This window comes from Mya arenaria, chromosome 14 (genome assembly GCF_026914265.1).
Source record: "Mya arenaria isolate MELC-2E11 chromosome 14, ASM2691426v1".
Classification (NCBI taxonomy): Eukaryota; Metazoa; Mollusca; class Bivalvia; order Myida; family Myidae; genus Mya; species Mya arenaria.
The window spans coordinates 58,643,861-58,665,932 of record NC_069135.1 but is presented as its reverse complement, the minus strand read 5'-3'; the positions used below and the strand labels follow the sequence as shown (position 1 = coordinate 58,665,932).

At 37.8% G+C, this 22,072-nt stretch overlaps 1 protein-coding gene across 4 annotated transcripts in view; it reads right to left on the bottom strand.

The window, feature by feature from the left end:
* Positions 1-348: 348 nt before the first annotated feature.
* Positions 349-22,072, bottom strand: part of LOC128217313 (inter-alpha-trypsin inhibitor heavy chain H6-like) — a 33,579-nt gene continuing 11,855 nt past the window's right edge. For 3 of the 4 annotated variants that reach the window (XM_052924390.1, XM_052924391.1, XM_052924393.1), the window contains exons 11-16: positions 16,622-16,864; positions 16,449-16,472; positions 16,170-16,268; positions 15,442-15,541; positions 11,973-12,166; positions 349-1,006 (exon numbers count right to left, since the gene is read on the bottom strand). In XM_052924390.1, the coding sequence (XP_052780350.1) occupies positions 879-1,006; positions 11,973-12,166; positions 15,442-15,541; positions 16,170-16,268; positions 16,449-16,472; positions 16,622-16,864 (788 nt within the window). In that variant the 3' untranslated portion in view covers positions 349-878. The remainder of the gene's footprint in view (positions 1,007-11,972; positions 12,167-15,441; positions 15,542-16,169; positions 16,269-16,448; positions 16,473-16,621; positions 16,865-22,072) is intronic. The other variant, XM_052924392.1, reaches the window with a different exon arrangement.

Genomic DNA, 22,072 nt, shown 5'->3' with positions numbered 1-22,072 from the left:
GAAAATTTCCAATCTAATTCCGAATCGATTGAAAAGATTCATGACAAATCTGTACAAATGACGAATATCCTGGACAAAGTTTAATTACTCTTCAGTCAGCATCCACAGAACTTCTAGGGTTTGCTGACCATGGTAAAGATGATGATGATGATGATGATGATGATGATGATGATGAAGACGACGACGACGACGACGCTGCTGGTGCTGCTGCTGCTGCTGATGATGATGATGGTGATGATGATGGTGATGATGATGATGATGATGATGGAGGAGTGCATGGGTCGCAGAAGTAATCCCAGAATGCAATGTGACACCTTACGGGAGCTTGCAAATTACACAAACACATAATATCTGTATATTTTTATATATATAATATTAGTGATTCACTTAACACATATTTGAATAAGCATGTGCATCAAAGGGCTAATGATGACGATAACCCGACTGTTCAATGTTGCAAAGCAACCCTGTTTTCCTATATAAGAGTTATCATCGTCATAGAGGTCAGAAATGATACTCTTCATTTGTTGTACCATAGTTTGAGAACAAAGACTACTAACACTAGTAGTTTATTACAACTTATTCTATAAGCATAATGACCTCTCATTCATATTCGTCAGTAGCTGGTAGCAAATGCTATAAAACTATTTAGAACAAATGTACTCGCCGAAAATAAATGTATATGGAATTAAATAACATGATATTTTACTAAATTTACTTCATCAACTGTTCCCAAAAGCCAAAGTCAACCACAATTAGTAAGAGTGTAGAACCTGGTATTAACGTAATGTTTGTTTTTATAGGGGGTAGTTTTTCAATTTGCAAATGGATGCTTTATTTTTGCTACGATGTCAGCATTTTGACTTGCAATATAACCATTAGATGGAGTAATGTTTGAGCTTCCAACACTTGTTTTTCTTTATCTTTTTAGCTCGGTACTCGTGCCCGTCATTGACCTTGAAGGTTCCAGGAGAGACTTCATGAAGCCCACTTGTCAGCAACCGACCTGAAAAGTAGATTCGAACGTTAGTACATTAAAATATTAAATGCATACTTATAAACAAGTGAAATGCTCCCATGCATATGCATTATTTATGTATAACATTTCTATTTTTATAAGACACTTTTTTAATTTGATGCGTAGACCGCAATAAGCTCACATCATCTCACACTAAAAAAAACAAATACTTTTAATTCAAACTAGTTTGCTACGAATTTCATTACTTCTCTACCTCATCCTCCCTACTACCATTTATCTCATTAAAATCATTACAGTCTCCTTCCTAATCCTCAGTACTATCCCCGTTCTCAATAATTCCATTATACTTTCCTATCACCTCCTCAATACTACCCTCTTTCCTACTACAATAATTATACTTCACCACCTCATTATCAGTACTGCCCTCTTTCTCAATAAGTTCTACCCTCTCTCTCGATGATTGCACTATCTCATTCTCAGTACATCCCTCTCTCTCAATAATTTCACTACCTCGTTCTCAGTACTTCCCTCATTCTCAGTAATGTCACTACCTCATCTTCAGTATTAACCCCTCTCTCAATAATTCCACTACCTCATCTTCAGTACTTCCCTGTCTCTTAAAAAATAACAACCTCATCCTCAGTACTAGCCTCTTTCTCAATAACTTCATTATACTTCACTACCTCATTCTCAGTACTAGCCTCTTTCTCAATAACTTCATTATACTTCACTACCTCATTCTCAGTACTAGCCTCTTTCTCAATAACTTCATTATACTTCCCTACCTCATTCTCAGTACTAGCCTCTTTCTCAATAACTTCATTATACTTCACTATCCAATCCTCAGTACTAGCCTCTTTCTCAATAATTTCACAACCTTATCCTCAGTATTCACCTCTTTCTCAATAATTTAACTACCTCAATAACTTTATTATACTTTACTACCACATCTGCATTACTACACTCTTTCTCAATAATTCCATTACACTTACCGAACACATTTTCAATACTACCCCTTTTCCTACTACATTCATAACACTCCACTACCTCATTCTCAGAACTACCCAATTTCTCAAATATTAACTTATACTTTGCTACCTCATCCTCAGTACTATCTCCTTCCCAATGCTTTCATTATACTTCCTACCTCAGCCTCAGAACTATCCTCTTTTCAATGTCCCCTCCCTCTCCTCCCGGCCATTATATATCACTTCCCATCCTTATAACTACCACTGAAGTTTGTTATCCCACCTCAATATTACCATCAAACTTCACTTCATTTACAAGTGTTTAAACAATGTTGTTTATCATCTCCCCTCCGCCCCCCTCCCCCCCCCCCCCAACAAACAACAACATTATACTTCAATGACTTACACTCAGTACACCAATTTAGGCTTGTTACGTCATCCTCAAATACACCATTATACCTTGCTACCACACTTTCAGTACAACCGTTGTAGCTTATTATCTCACCCTCCATAAAAACCATTATACCTTACTATCTACACTCAGTAGGACCATTCTTGTTTATTATCTCACTCTCAATAAAACCATTATAACTAATTTCTTCACACTCAGTACGACCATTGTAGTTTATTATCTCACATTCAATGCTACCACTTTACCTTACTACCTCTCACTCAGTACGACCATTGTAGTTTATTATCTCAACCTCAATCTTACCACTATACCTTACTATCTCTAACTCGGTACGACCATTGTAGTTTTTTTAATCTTGCCCTCTATACTACCACTATGCCTTACTACCTCACACTCAGTACAAGCATTTTAGTTTGTTTTCTCAACCTCAATAATACCATCATACATTACCATCTCAGTACGGCCATTGTAGCTTATTATCTCACCCTCAATAATACCAACATACATTACTACCTCAGTACGACCATTGTAGCTTATTATCTCACCCTTAATAATACCATCATACATTACTACCTCAGAACGACCGTTGTAGCTGATTATCTCACCCTCAATACTATCATAATACATTACTACCTCCGTACGACAATTGTAGCTTATTATCTCACCCTCAATAATATCATCATACATTACTACCTCAGTACGACCATTGTAACTTATTATCTCACCCTCAATAATACCATCATACATTACTACCTCAGTACGACCATTGTAACTTATTATCTCACCCTCTATAATACCATCATACATTACTACCTCAGTACGACCATTGTAACTTATTATCTCACCCTCTATAATACCATCATACATTACTACCTCAGTACGACCATTGTAGCTTATTATCTCACCATTAATAATACCATCATACATTACTACCTCAGTACGACCATTGTAACTTATTATCTCACCCTCAATAATACCATCATACATTACTACCTCAGTACGACCATTGTAACTTATTATCTCACCCTCTATAATACCATCATACATTACTACCTCAGTACGACCATTGTAGCTTATTATCTCACCCTTAATAATACAATCATACATTACTACCTCAGTACGACCATTGTAGCTTATTATCTCACCCTCTATAATACCATCATACATTACTACCTCAGTACGACCATTGTACCTTATTATCTCACCATTAATAATACAATCATACATTACTACCTCAGTACGACCATTGTAGCTTATTATCTCACCCTTAATAATACCATCATACATTACTACCTCAGTACGACCATTGTAGCTTATTATCTCACCCTTAATAATACAATCATACATTACTACCTCAGTACGACCATTGTAGCTTATTATCTCACCCTTAATAATACCATCATACATTACTACCTCAGTACGACCATTGTAGCTTATTATCTCACCCTTAATAATACCATCATACATTACTACCTCAGTACGACCATTGTAGCTTATTATCTCACCCTTAATAATACCATCATACATTACTACCTCAGTACGACCATTGTAGCTTATTATCTCACCCTTAATAATACAATCATACATTACTACCTCAGTACGACCATTGTAACTTATTATCTCACCCTTAATAATACCATCATACATTACTACCTCAGTACGACCATTGTAGCTTATTATCTCACCCTTAATAATACCATCATACATTACTACCTCAGTACGACCATTGTAGCTTATTATCTCACCCTTAATAATACCATCATACATTACTACCTCAGTACGACCATTGTACCTTATTATCTCACCATTAATAATACCATCATACATTACTACCTCAGTACGACCATTGTAGCTTATTATCTCACCCTTAATAATACCATCATACATTACTACCTCAGTACGACCATTGTAGCTTATTATCTCACCATTAATAATACCATCATACATTACTACCTCAGTACGACCATTGTACCTTATTATCTCACCCTTAATAATACCATCATACATTACTACCTCAGTACGACCATTGTAGCTTATTATCTCACCATTAATAATACAATCATACATTACTACCTCAGTACGACCATTGTAGCTTATTATCTCACCATTAATAATACCATCATACATTACTACCTCAGTACGACCATTGTACCTTATTATCTCATCATTAATACTACCATCATACATTACTACCTCAGTACGACCATTGTACCTTATTATCTCATCATTAATACTACCATCATACATTACTACCTCAGTACGACCATTGTAGCTTATTATCTCACCCTTAATAATACCATCATACATTACTACCTCAGTACGACCATTGTAGCTTATTATCTCACCCTTAATAATACCATCATACATTACTACCTCAGTACGACCATTGTACCTTATTATCTCATCATTAATACTACCATCATACATTACTACCTCAGTACGACCATTGTACCTTATTATCTCACCATTAATAATACAATCATACATTACTACCTCAGTACGACCATTGTACCTTATTATCTCACCATTAATAATACAATCATACATTACTACCTCAGTACGACCATTGTACCTTATTATCTCATCCTTAATAATACAATCATACATTACTACCTCAGTACGACCATTGTAGCTTATTATCTCACCTTAATAATACCATCATTCATTACTACCTCAGTACGACCATTGTAGCTTATTATCTCACCCTTAATAATACCATCATACATTACTACCTCAGTACGACCATTGTACCTTATTATCTCACCATTAATAATACAATCATACATTACTACCTCAGTACGACCATTGTAGCTTATTATCTCACCCTTAATAATACAATCATACATTACTACCTCAGTACGACCATTGTAACTTATTATCTCATTCTTAATAATACAATCATACATTACTACCTCAGTACGACCATTGTAGCTTATTATCTCACCCTTAAGAATACAATCATACATTACTACCTCAGTACGACCATTGTAGCTTATTATCTCACCCTTAAGAATACAATCATACATTACTACCTCAGTACGACCATTGTAGCTTATTATCTCACCCTTAAGAATACAATCATATATTACTATCTCATACTGAGTATAACCATTATAGTTTATTATCTCACCCAACATCTTACCACTATACCTTACTACCTCACACTCATTAAAAACCGTTATAGTTTGTTTTCTCACCCTCAATAATACCATTATTCCTTAATACCTCACACTACGACCATTGTAGTTTGTTATTGCACCCTAAATAATGCTATTGTACTTCAACACCTCATCCTCGGTATATCTGTTAAGTTTTTGTAATGTCACTCCTAATGAGGCAATGATATTCAATTACCTCACACTCAGTTCTACCGCTGTAGTTTGATATGACTAACTCAATACCCCCATTAAAGTTCATTACTTCGACAAATTTGTTTGAAAACAATTGTTTTGACAGTGCACTGTCAGGCGGCCGTTTTGTGAAAAAGGTTTGTCGAAGTGTTCTAAGAAAAATAAACTCTCAATCAAACTCTGGTAAACGACCGAAGGCAGGGCTCCGTATGTGACGAAGACTTCGCTATGTTTAATCTAAAATGGTTGAGAATTAGTTATCTTTGTTTAAAGTCTTCATTCGAAGCAAAATATTACCTTCCAACGTAGCATTTATGAAGTATTTTATCACGTGGAATACACACACTGTTGAAATACATTCAATAAAGTTCACTTGGTCACGTTCAATTATAGTACGTGACTGTACCCAACACTTTACTTAAAATAAAATACTTCACCGTACATTACCACGGTAGTCTACTACCTCACCGTACATTACCACAGCAGTCTACTACCTCACAGTACATTACCACAGCAGTCTACTACCTCACCGTACATTACCACAGCAGTCTACTACCTCACCGTACATTACCACAGCATTCTACTACCTCACAGAACATTACCACAGCTGTTTACTACCTCACAGTACATTACCACAGCATTCTACTACCTCACCGTACATTACCACATCAGTCTACTACCTCACCGTACATTACCACAGCAGTCTTCTTCCTCACCATACATTACCACATTAGTCTACTACCTCACCATACATTACCACAGCAGTCTACTACCTCACCGTACATTACCATAACAGTCTACTACCTTACAGTACAATACCACAGCAGTCTACTACCTCACCGTACATTACCACAGCAGTCTACTACCTCACCGTGCATTACCACAACAGTCTACTACCTCACCGTACATTACCACAACAGTTAACTACCTCACAGTACATTACCAAAACAGTCCACGACCTCACCGTACATTACCACAGCAGTCTACTACCTCACCTTACATTACCACAGCAGTCTACTTCCTCAAGTACATTACTACAGCAGTATACAACGTCACCGTACATTACCACATCAGTCTACTACCTCACCATACATTACCACACCAGTCTACTTCTCCATCGTACATTACCACAGCAGTCTACTACCTCACCGTACATTACCACATCAGTCTACTTCTCCATCGTACATTACCACATCAGTCTACTGCTCCATCGTACATTGCCACAGCAGTCTACTACCTCACAGTACATTACCACAGCCGTCTACTACCTCACCATACATTACCACATCAGTCTACTACCTCACAGTACATTACCACAGCAGTCTACTACCTCACCGTATATTACCACAGCAGTCTACTATCTCACCGTACATTACCACAGCAGTCTACTACCTCACCGTACATTACCACAGCAGTCTACTACCTCACCATACATTACCACAGCAGTCTACTTCTTCATCGTACATTACCACAGCAGTCTACTACCTCACCATACATTACCACATCAGTCTACTACCTCACCGTACATTACCACATCAGTCTACTACCTCACCGTACATTGCCACAGCAGTCTACTACCTCACCGTACATTACCACAGCAGTCTACTACCTCACCGTACATTACCACAGCAGTCTACTTCTTCATCGTACATTACCACATCAGTCTACAACCTCACCATACATTACCACATCAGTCTACTACCTCACCATACATTACCACAGCAGTCTACTACCTCACCGTACATTACCACAGCAGTCTACTTCTTCATCGTACATTACCACATCAGTCTACTACCTCACCGTACATTACCACAGCAGTCTACTACCTCACCGTACATTACCACAGCAGTCTACTTCTCCATCGTACATTACCAAAGCAGTCTACTTCTTCATCGTACATCACCACAGCAATTTACTACCTCACCGTACATTACCACAGCAGTCTACTTCTCCATCGTACATTACCACAGCAGTCTAATTCTCCATCGTACATTACCACAGCAGTCTACTACCTCACCGTACATTACCACAGCAGTCTACTACCTCACCACAAATTACCACAGCAGTCTACTTCTCCATCGTACATTACCACATCAGTCTACTACCTCACCGTACATTACCACATCAGTCTACTTCTTCATCGTACATTACCACAGCAGTCTAATACCTCACCATACATTACCACACCAGTCTACTTCTCCATCGTACATTACCACAGCAGTGTACTACCTCACCGTACATTACCACATCAGTCTACTTCTCCATCGTACATTACCACATCAGTCTACTTCTCCATCGTACTTTGCCACAGCAGTCTACTACCTCACCGTACATTACCACATCAGTCTACTACCTCACCGTACATTACCACAGCAGTCTACTACCTCACCGTATATTACCACAGCACTCTACTACCTCACCGTACATTACCACAGCAGTCTACTACCTCACCGTACATTACCACAGCAGTCTACTACCTCACCGTACATTGCCACAGCATTCTACTTCTTCATCGTACATTACCACAGCAGTCTAATACCTCACCATACATTACCACATCAGTTTACTACTTCACCGTACATTACCACAGCAGTCTACTACCTCACCGTACATTGCCACAGTAGTCTACTAACTCACCGTACATTACCACAGCAGTCTACTACCTCACCGTACATTACCACAGCAGTCTACTTCTTCATCGTACATTACCACATCAGTCTACAACCTCACCATACATTACCACACCAGTCTACTACCTCACCATACATTAACACAGCAGTCTACTACCTCACCGTACATTACCACAGCAGTCTACTTCTTCATCGTACATTACCACATCAGTCTACTACCTCACCGTACATTACCACAGCAGTCTACTACCTCACCGTACATTACCACAGCAGTCTACTTCTCCATCGTACATTACCACAGCAGTCTACTTCTTCATCGTACATTACCACAGCAGTCTACTACCTCACCGTACATTACCACAGCAGTCTACTTCTTCATCGTACATTACCACAGCAGTCTAATTCTCAATCGTACATTACCACAGCAGTCTACTACCTCACCGTACATTACACCATCAGTCTACTACCTCACCGTACATTACCACAGCAGTCTACTACCTCACCGTTCATTGCCACAGCATTCTACTTCTTCATCGTACATTACCACAGCAGTCTAATACCTCACCATACATTACCACATCAGTCTACTACCTCCCCGTGCATTACCACAGCAGTCTACTACCTCACCGTACATTGCCACAGTAGTCTACTAACTCACCGTACATTACCACAGCAGTCTACTACCTCACCGTATATTACCACAGCAGTCTACAACCTCACCATACATTACCACACCAGTCTACTTCCTCAGCATACTTTAACACAGCAGTCTACTACCTCACCGTACATTACCACAGCAGTCTACTTCTTCATCGTACATTACCACATCAGTCTACAACCTCACCATACATTACCGCACCAGTCTACTACCTCACCATACATTAACACATCAGTCTACTACCTCACCGTACATTACCACAGCAGTCTACTACCTCACCGTACATTACCACAGCAGTCTACTTCTCCATCGTACATTACCACAGCAGTCTACTTCTTCATCGTACATTACCACAGCAGTCTACTACCTCACCGTACATTACCACAGCAGTCTACTTCTCCATCGTACATTACCACAGCAGTCTAATTCTCCATCGTACATTACCACAGCAGTCTACTACCTCACCGTACATTACTACAGCAGTCTACTACCTCATCGTACAATACCACAGCAGTCTACTTCTCCATCGTACATTACCACAGCAGTCTACTACGTCACTGTACATTACCACAGCAGTCTACTACCTCACCATACATTACCACAGCAGTCCACTTCTTCATCGTACATTACCACATCAGTCTACTTCCGCACCGTACATTACCACAGCAGTGTACTACCTCACCGTACATTACCACATCAGTCTACTACCTCATCGTACATTACCACAGCAGTCTACTTCTCCATCGTACATTACCACAGCAGTCTACTTCTTCACCGTACATTACCACAGCAGTCTACTACCTCACCGTACATTACCACAGCAGTCTACTACCTCACCGTACATTACCACAGCAGTCTACTACCTCACCGTACATTACCACATCAGTCTACTACCTCACCGTACATTACCACATCAGTCTACTACCTCACCGTACATTACCACAGCAGTCTACTTCTCCATCGTACATTACCACAGCAGTCTACTTCTTCATCGTACATTACCACAGCAGTCTACTACCTCACCATACATTACCACATCAGTCTACTACCTCACCGTACATTACCACAGCAGTCTACTACCTCACCATACATCACCACAGCAGTCTACTTCTTCATCGTACATTACCACAGCAGTCTACTTCTTCTCCGTACATTACCACAGCAGTCTACTACCTCACCGTACATTACCACAGCAGTTAACTACCTCACCGTACATTACCACAGCAGTCTACTTTTTCAATGTACATAACCACAGCATTCTACCACCTCACCGTACATTATCACAAAAGTCTACTACCTCGCCGTACATTACCACATCCGTCTACTACCTCACCGTACATTACCACAGCAGTCTACTTCTCCATCGTACATTACCACATCAGTCTACTACCTCACCGTACATTACCACAGCAGTTTACTACCTCACCATACATTACCACATCAGTCTACTACCTCACCGTACATTACCACAGCAGTCTACTACGTCACTGTACATTACCACAGCAGTCTACTACCTCTTCGTACATTACCACAACAGTCTACTACCTCACCATACATTACCACATTAATCTACTACCTCACCATACATTACCACATCAGTCTACTTCCTCACCATACATTACCACAGCAGTCTACTTCCTCACCATGCATTACCACATCAGTTTACTACCTCACCATACATTACCACATCAGTCTACTACATCAACATACATTACCACATCAGTCTACTACCTCACCATACATTACCACATCAGTCTACTTCCTCACCATACATTACCACATCAGTCTACTACCTCAACATACATTACCACATCAGTTTACTACCTCACCATACATTACCACATCAGTCTACTTCCTCACCATGCATTACCACATCAGTCTACTACCTCACCATACATTACCACATCAGTCTACTTCCTCACCATACATTACCACATCAGTCTACTACCTCAACATACATTACCACATCAGTTTACTACCTCACCATACATTACCACATCAGTCTACTTCCTCACCATGCATTACCACATCAGTCTACTACCTCACCATACATTACCACATCAGTTTACTTCCTCACCATACATTACCACAGCAGTCTACTACCTCACCATACATTACCACATCAGTTTACTACCTCACCATACATTGCCACATCAGTTTACCACCTCACCATACATTACCACATCAGTCTACTTCCTCACCATACATTACCATATCAGTTTACTACCTCACCATACATTACCACATCAGTGTACTACCTCACCATACATTACCACATCAGTCTACTTCCTCACCATACATTACCACATCAGTTTACTACCTCACCATACATTGCCACATCAGTCTACCACCTCACCATACATTACCACATCAGTCTACTTCCTCACCATACATTACCACATCAGTTTACTACCTCACCATACATTACCACAGCAGTCTACTACCTCACCATACATTACCACATCAGTCTACTACCTCACCATACATTACCACATCAGTCTACTACCTCACCGTACATTACCACAGCAGTCTACTTCTTCTCCGTACATTACCACAACAGTCTAATACCTCACCGTACATTACCACATCAGTCTACTACCTCACCATACATTACCACAGCAGTCTACTTCTTCTCCGTACATTACCACAACAGTCTACTACCTCGCCGTACATTACCACAACAGTCTACTACCTCACCGTACATTACCACAGCAGTCTACTTCCTCAAGTACATTACCATAGCAGTCTATTACCTCACCGTACATTACCACATCAGTCTACTACCTCACCGTACATTACCACATCAGTCTACTTCTTAATCGTACATTACCACAGCATTCTACCACCTCACCGTACATTACCACAGCAGTCTACTACCTCACCATACATCACCACAGCAATTTACTACCTCACCATACATTACCACAGCAGTCTACTACCTCACCGTACATTAGTACAGCAGTCTACTACCTCACCTATGACACCAACGGGCTTTGGTTGTGCATCTGAAAGTAAATGCGAGACGGCAACTTCCATCTTCCGCCCAATGTTGGTCACGGTAAGGTTGAAAGCGTCAAGAGTGAATACGGCCATCTGTTTGCTTGGGTTCAAGTGAAGAGTCCATGGGGCGCCCCCCGTCCCCCCGCTCCCAAGCATATCCCATGTCTGTCTGTAGTGAAACAATCAGGTTTACACTCTGTCACGGGAGTGATGAATACATCCCATAGACATGACCATTATGCAAAAGGTCCATAAATATCAATCAACACCGAATTGACAATTCATTTTGATTTTAACTGAATCACCTCATTAAGCAGCCCTGAGACTGGCCAAAGATACTCCACTTCACCATTTATTAATGTTGTCATTACTTTACAAAATTCAACAAAATGGTCATGTTTTTAATAATTAAAAGCTAGACACATATGTTAATGGTATTGTTCAATACTTACTCCGTTGCCACGGTGACATTGGTAATGTTATCTCTCTGATACACTTTTTTCGGACGACAGAGGAAATGTTCAAAACTTACTCCGTTATCACAGTGATGTTTGGTAGAGTTATCTCTCTGATCCAATTCTACGGACGACAAAGGTTATGTTCAATACTTACTCTGTTATCACGGTGATGTTTGGTAGAGTTATCTCTCTGATACACTTTCTACGGACGACAGAGGAAATGTTCAATACTAACTCTGTTATCACGGTGATGTTTGGTAGAGTTATCTCTCTGATACACTTTCTACGGACGACAGAGGAAATGTTCAATACTTACTCTGTGATCACGGTGATGTTTGGTAGAGTTATCTCTCTGATACACTTTTTTCGGACGACATCGGTCATGTTCGATACTTACTCTGTGATCACGGTGATGTTTGGTAGAGTTATTCTCTGATACACTTTCTACGGACGACAGAGGAAATGTTCAAAACTTACTCCGTTATCACAGTGATGTTTGGTAGAGTTATCTCTCTGATACACTTTCTACGGACGACAGAGGAAATGTTCAATACTTACTCTGTGATCACGGTGATGTTTGGTAGAATTAATCCTCTGATACACTTTCTACGGACGACAGAGGTAATGTTCAATACTTACTCTGTTATCACGGTGATGTTTGGTAGAGTTATCTCTCTGATACACTTTCTACGGACGACATAGGTAATGTTCAATACTTACTCTGTTATCACGGTGATGTTTGGTAGAGTTATCTCTCTGATACACTTTCTACGGACGACAGAGGAAATGTTCAATACTTACTCTGTGATCACGGTGATGTTTGGTAGAGTTATCTCTCTGATACACTTTCTACGGACGACAGAGGAAATGTTCAATACTTACTCCGTTATCACGGTGATGTTTGGTAGAGTAATTCTCTGATACACTTTCTACGGACGACAGAGGTAATGTTCAATACTTACTCTGTTATCACGGTGATGTTTGGTAGAGTTATCTCTCTGATTCAATTCTACGCACGACAGAGGTAATGTTCAATACTTACTCTGTTATCACTATGATGTTTGGTAGAGTTATCTCTCTGATACACTTTCTACGGACGACAGAGGAAATGTTCAATACTTACTCTGTGATCACGGTGATGTTTGGTAGAGTTATCTCTCTGATACACTTTCTACGGACGACAGAGGAAATGTTCAATACTTACTCCGTTATCACGGTGATGTTTGGTAGAGTTATTCTCTGATACACTTTCTACGGACGACAGAGGTAATGTTCAATACTTACTCTGTTATCACGGTGATGTTTGGTAGAGTTATCTCTCTGATTCAATTCTACGGACGACAGAGGAAATGTTCAATACTTACTCTGTTATCACGGTGATGTTTGGTAGAGTTATTCTCTGATACACTTTCTACGGACGACAGAGGAAATGTTCAAAACTTACTCCGTTATCACGGTGATGTTTGGTAGAGTTATTCTCTGATACACTTTCTACGGACGACAGAGGTAATGTTCAATACTTACTCTGTTATCATGGTGATGTTTGGTAGAGTTATCTCTCTGATTCAATTCTACGGACGACAGAGGTCATGTTCAGTACTTACTCTGTTATCACGGTGATGTTTGATAGAGTTATTCTCTGATACACTTTCTACGGACGACAGAGGAAATGTTCAAAACTTACTCCGTTATCACGGTTATGTTTCGTAGAGTAATCCCTCTGATCCAATTCTACGGACGACAAAGGAAATTTCCGATAGTTACTCTGTGAGCACGGTGATGTTTAGAAGAGTCATCTCGCTGATACACATTCTACGGACGACAAAAGAAATGTTCAATACCTACTCTGTTATCACGGTGATGTTTGGTAGAATACTTACTCTGTTATTACGGTGATATTGGCAATGTTAACTCTATGATATACTTTCAATGGACGACAGAGGTAATGTTCAATACTTACTCTATTATCACGGTGATATTGGCAATGTTAACTCTGTGATGTACTTTCTACGGACGACATAGGTATTGTTCAATACTTACTCTGTTATTACGGTGACATTGGTAGAATTATTCTCTGATACACTTTCTACGGACGACAGAGGTCATGTTCAATACTTACTCTGTAATCACGGTGATGTTTGGTAGAGTTATCTCTTTAATATACTTTCTACGGACAACAGGAGTTATGTACAATACTTACTCTGTTATCACGGTGATGTTTTGTAGAGTTATCTCTCTGATATACTCCATAAAGACCACAGCGGTTTTTTTGTCTCCTTCATCATATGGACGGCATCAGTGGTGTGCAATACTAACTTTGTTATCACGGATTGGTAATTGATCGTTATAATTATGTAGAGGTTATCATGCTGATATGCTTCCTACGTACCAGAGCCAATGTGTGTGTACCACGTGATACATTACGTCATACATGCTACGTCGGAAGGCAATATTTTGCTAAAAAGAAGACTTAAAACAAAGATAACTTTTTTTACTGCACCATTTTAAATGAAACAAAGGGCAGTGTATGCCGCTTAAACAGCCCCGCCTTCGTTTTATTACCGGAGTTTGATAAGGTGATTAGATTAATCAAATACTTCGACAAACATGTTTTCAAAGTAATGTGTTGACAGTGCTCCGTCAGACGGCCGTATTGTAAAAAGGTTTGTCGAAGTGTTTAAAGAAAATAAACTCTCAATCAAACTCTGGTAAAAGACCGAATGCGGGGCTCTGTTAGCGGCGTAGACGGCGCTATGTCTCATTTAAAATGGTGAAGAAAAATTGAAGATCTTTGTTTAAAGTCTTCATTCGAAGCAAAGTGTGATCTTCCGTCGTAGCATTTATGACGCAATTTGTCACGTGGTATACACACACTGAGAGCAGCATTCTTACTTTAAATGACGGCTGAATGTGGGTTTGTGCCTTTATATGGGAAATCACTTTTAGGTACTTCTTACAAAACATGGCGGTAATACTTAATACTTACTTATTAATGACGGTTGTATGCGGGATGATGCCGCTATATGTGAGAGTTATCTCGCTGATATACTTATTACGGTACATAGCACTTATCTTCAACTGTTTATCTGGAAATATACGTGAATAATACAGATAAAAACAATATCAAAGAGTGTTTAAAGCATGATTAACGTATTTCAAATGTTCATATTTGTCATGTTTTCAAGAAGGCAATATAGAGTGAATCTTGATCCATGATAATATGTTCAAAATCTTAAAATTACATCTAATTTAGATCTACTGTCAGCAAATGGCTAGATGATATTTGAATATTCAAAGTTTATTGCCCCATGCCCTATAAAAAACGTAATTCAATAGTTTCGACTGTTTTACAAATAGTAATCAACATTGCTATGTTTTGAACTGTTGAATGGTAAACTTTATGAACTGTTTCCCGCGCGTGAGGCTACGTCATAGGTACGTAATGGGTTTAACAGAGATTCTTCAAATAAACTGCATATTGTTTAAACTCGTGAATTTCCGGTAATAGTTTTGTAATTTTAATTGGTTCACGGAGAATACCGAATAATTTTCAAACGCTTCTGATCTGGAGGTGATGACTTCTGAACTTTTGTCCCGAGGCATCAGTTCAGAATGCCATTCCCGATATTTGAGCCAATTAGAAATTGGCAATGATAAGATACTGTTCGTATAAGCTGTATTGAAAGTACTACGGTCGTGTGCAGGGGGCCTTACCTATGTCCTCATACAGTAGTGTGTTTGAGGGGCTCAGGGGCAGACATATGGGCGTCTTGATAGGAGGGAGGAGAGCCAGCAGAAATCTTGAACCGCGCCCTGAAACACCAGAATGTTATACCCGTTATGTTAAATGTTTCAGAATACAGCCATTAATTCACATAATTTACTAAACATTCATGTTTTTATTAAGTTATTTTAAAATCCTTTACGAAAAGCATCACTCTAAGTAGAAAAAGTGTTGTAGAAAAGAACAAAAATCAGAATTAATTATTATACCTTTTTGTTTTCTCCCATTTTTACCTGAAACAAAATTTATAAAGTAGCTGTACAACTTAAATCTAGGCCATAAGGCGCTAATACATATGCGATAGAAAATTGCCTTGTAACGTTTCGTGGACATTGTGGCGTCATTACATTTCATCACAACTACTTTTTTGACATTAACGTACTTGGTTTTCTTTTTTTAAACTTCCGTTTGCGCTGACCATTCACGTTCTTGTCGGACACATACGGCATTGATAATCCATACCCTGGTAAACTAGGCACGGAGTAAGGCCGGCGCAAAGGATCACGACGCAGCAAGGCCACACTAAATGTATGCTTTACGTCGCTGTGCTGGACTGCTGGATTGACAAACCCAGCAGACTGAGGACGGAGGATGGACAGGCCAACCTGAACGTCTTGTACCGACTCTAAAACAAATCCAAACTGAAGGTCATAAAACACTTTCAACGATTGTCTCAATGTAAAATATAGAATATTTTTGGAAACATTTTGTTGAAATTACAGTAACGAACTTCATGAAACACCACTTACCACATAAATATATGATATCTAGGTTTCTATGATCCACAATAATATACCAGATCTACTATGATCTACCAGCTCTACTATGATAGGCCTACTAGATCTTCTATGATATACCTGCTCTACTATGATATACCAGCTCTACTATGATGTAACAGCTCTACTATGATGTAACAGCTCTACTATGATGTACTAGCTCTACTATGATATACCAGCTCTACTATGATATACCTGCTCTACTATGATATACCAGCTCTACTATGATATATCAGCTCTACTATGATATACCTGCTCTACTATGATATACCAGCTCTACTATGATATACCTGCTCTACTATGATATACCAGTTGTACTATGATATATCAACTCTACTATGTTATACCAGCTCTACTATGATATATTAGCTGTACTATGATATACTAGCTCTACTTTGTTATACCAGCTATACTATGATATACTAGCTGTACTATGATATACTAGCTCTACTATGTTATACCAGCTCTACTATGATATACTAGCTGTACTATGATATACTAGCTGTACTACTATAAACAGCTCTACTATGATATACTAGCTGTACTATGATATACTAGCTGTACTACTATAAACAGCTCTACTATGATATACTAGCTGTACTATGATATACTAGCTCTACTTTGTTATACCAGCTATACTTTGATATACTAGCTGTACTACTATAAACAGCTCTACTATGATATACTAGCTGTACTATGATATACTAGCTGTACTACTATAAACAGCTCTACTATGATATACTAGCTGTACTATGATATACTAGCTGTACTATGATATACCAGCTATACTTTGATATACCAGCTGTACTACTATAAACAGCTCTACTATGATATACTAGCTGTACTATGATATACTAGCTGTACTACTATAAACAGCTCTACTATGATATACTAGCTGTACTATGATATACTAGCTGTACTATGATATACCAGCTATACTTTGATATACCAGCTGTACTACTATAAACAGCTCTACTATGATATACTAGCTGTACTATGATATACTAGCTGTACTATGATATACCAGCTATACTTTGATATACCAGCTGTACTACTATAAACAGCTCTACTATGATATACTAGCTGTACTATAATATACCAGCTCTACTATGATATACTAGCTGTACTATGATATACTAGCTCTACTATGATATACCAACTCTACTATGATATACCAGCTCTACTATGATACAAAAGCTGTACTATGATATACTAGATCTACTATGATAAACCAGCTCTACTATGATATACCAGCTCTACTATGATATACTAACTGTACTATGATATACTAACTGTACTATGATATACTAACTGTACTATGATTTACTAACTGTACTATGATATACTAACTGTACTATGATATACTAACTGTACTAACTGTACTATGATATACTAACTGTACTATGATATACTAACTGTACTATGATATACTAGCTCTACTATGTTATACCAGCTCTACTATGATATATTAGCTGTACTATGCTATACTAGCTCTACTTTGTTATACCAGCTATACTATGATATACTAGCTGTACTATGATATACTAGCTCTACTATGTTATACCAGCTCTACTATGATATACCAGCTGTACTATGATATACTAGCTGTACTACTATAAACAGCTCTACTATGATATACTAGCTGTACTATGATATACTAGCTGTACTACTATAAACAGCTCTACTATGATATACTAGCTGTACTACTATAAACAGCTCTACTATGATATACTAGCTGTACTACTATAAACAGCTCTACTATGATATACTACCTGTACTATGATATACTAGCTCTACTTTGTTATACTAGCTGTACTACTATAAACAGCTCTACTATGATATACTAGCTGTACTATGATATACTAGCTGTACTACTATAAACAGCTCTACTATGATATACTAGCTGTACTATGATATACTAGCTGTACTACTATAAACAGCTCTACTATGATATACTAGCTCTACTATGATATACTAGCTATACTTTGATATACCAGCTGTACTACTATAAACAGCTCTACTATGATATACTAGCTGTACTATGATATACTAGCTGTACTACTATAAACAGCTCTACTATGATATACTAGCTGTACTATAATATACTAGCTGTACTATGATATACCAGCTATACTTTGATATACCAGCTGTACTACTATAAACAGCTCTACTATGATATACTAGCTGTACTATAATATACCAGCTCTACTATGATATACTAGCTGTACTATGATATACCAGCTATACTTTGATATACCAGCTGTACTACTATAAACAGCTCTACTATGATATACTAGCTGTACTATAATATACCAGCTCTACTATGATATACTAGCTGTACTATGATATACTAGCTCTACTATGATATACCAACTCTACTATGATATACCAGCTCTACTATGATACAAAAGCTGTACTATGATATACTAGATCTACTATGATAAACCAGCTCTACTATGATATACCAGCTCTACTATGATATACTAACTGTACTATGATATACTAACTGTACTATGATATACTAACTGTACTATGATTTACTAACTGTACTATGATATACTAACTGTACTATGATATACTAACTGTACTAACTGTACTATGATATACTAACTGTACTATGATATACTAACTGTACTATGATATACTAGCTCTACTATGTTATACCAGCTCTACTATGATATATTAGCTGTACTATGATATACTAGCTCTACTTTGTTATACCAGCTATACTATGATATACTAGCTGTACTATGATATACTAGCTCTACTATGTTATACCAGCTCTACTATGATATACTAGCTGTACTATGATATACTAGCTGTACTACTATAAACAGCTCTACTATGATATACTAGCTGTACTATGATATACTAGCTGTACTACTATAAACAGCTCTACTATGATATACTAGCTGTACTACTATAAACAGCTCTACTATGATATACTAGCTGTACTACTATAAACAGCTCTACTATGATATACTAGCTGTACTATGATAAACTAGCTCTACTTTGTTATACTAGCTGTACTACTATAAACAGCTCTACTATGATATACTAGCTGTACTATGATATACTAGCTGTACTACTATAAACAGCTCTACTATGATATACTAGCTGTACTATGATATACTAGCTGTACTACTATAAACAGCTCTACTATGATATACTAGCTGTACTATGATATACTAGCTATACTTTGATATACTAGCTGTACTACTATAAACAGCTCTACTATGATATACTAGCTGTACTATGATATACCAGCTATACTTTGATATACCAGCTGTACTACTATAAACAGCTCTACTATGATATACTAGCTGTACTATAATATACCAGCTCTACTATGATATACTAGCTGTACTATGATATACTAGCTCTACTATGATATACCAACTCTACTATGATATACCAGCTCTACTATGATACAAAAGCTGTACTATGATATACTAGATCTACTATGATAAACCAGCTCTACTATGATATACCAGCTCTACTATGATATACTAACTGTACTATGATATACTAACTGTACTATGATATACTAACTGTACTATGATTTACTAACTGTACTATGATATACTAACTGTACTATGATATACTAACTGTACTATGATATACTAACTGTACTATGATATACTAGCTCTACTATGATATACCAGCTCTACTATGATATACCAGCTCTACTATGATATACTAGCTGTACTATAATATACCAGCTCTACTATGATATACTAGCTGTACTATGATATACTAAATCTGCTATGATATACCAACTGTACTATGATATGCCAGCTCTACTATGATATACCAGCTCTACTATGATATACTAGTTGTACTATAATATACTAGCTCTACTATGATATACTAGCTGTACTATGATATACTAAATCTGCTATGATATACCAACTGTACTATGATATGCCAGCTCTACTATGATATACCAGCTCTACTATGATATACTAGCTGTACTATAATATACCAGCTCTACTATGATATACTAGCTGTACTATAATATACCAGCTCTACTATGATATACCAGCTCTACTATGATATACTAGCTCTACTATGATATACCAGCTCTACTATGATATACTAGCTGTACTATGATATACCAGCTCTACTATGATATACTAGCTGTACTATAATATACCAGCTCTACTATGATATACTAGCTGTACTATGATATACCAGCTCTACTATGATATACCAGCTCTACTATGATATACCAGCTCTACTATGATATACCAGCTCTACTATGATATACCAGCTCTACTATGATATACTAGCTCTACTATGATATACCAGCTCTACTATGATATACCAGCTCTACTATGATATACCTGCTCTACTATGATATACCAGCTGTACTATGGTATACAAGCTGTTCTATGATATACCTGCTCTACTATGATATACCTGCTCTACTATGATATACTAGCTCTACTATGATATACCAGCTGTACTATGATATACCAGCTCTACTATGATATACTAGCTCTACTATGATATAACAGCTGTACTATGATATACCTGCTCTACTATGATATACCAGCTGTACTATAATATACCAGCTCTACTATGATATACCAGCTCTACTATGATATACCAGCTCTACTATGATATACCAGCTCTACTATGATATACCAGCTCTACTATGATATACTAGCTCTACTATGATATACCAGCTGTACTATGATATACCTGCTCTACTATGATATACCAGCTGTACTATAATATACTAGCTCTACTATGATATACCAGCTGTACTATGATATACCAGCTCTACTATGATATACCAGCTCTACTATAATATACCAGCCCTACTATAATATACCAGCTCTACTATGATATACTAGCTCCACTATCATATACAAGCTCTACTATGATATACTAGCTCCACTATGATATACAAGCTCTACTATGATATACCAGCTGTACTATGATATACCAGCTCTACTATGATATACCAGCTCTACTATGATATACCAGCTCTACTATGATATACCAGCTCTACTATGATATACCAGTTCTACTATGATATACTAGCTCTA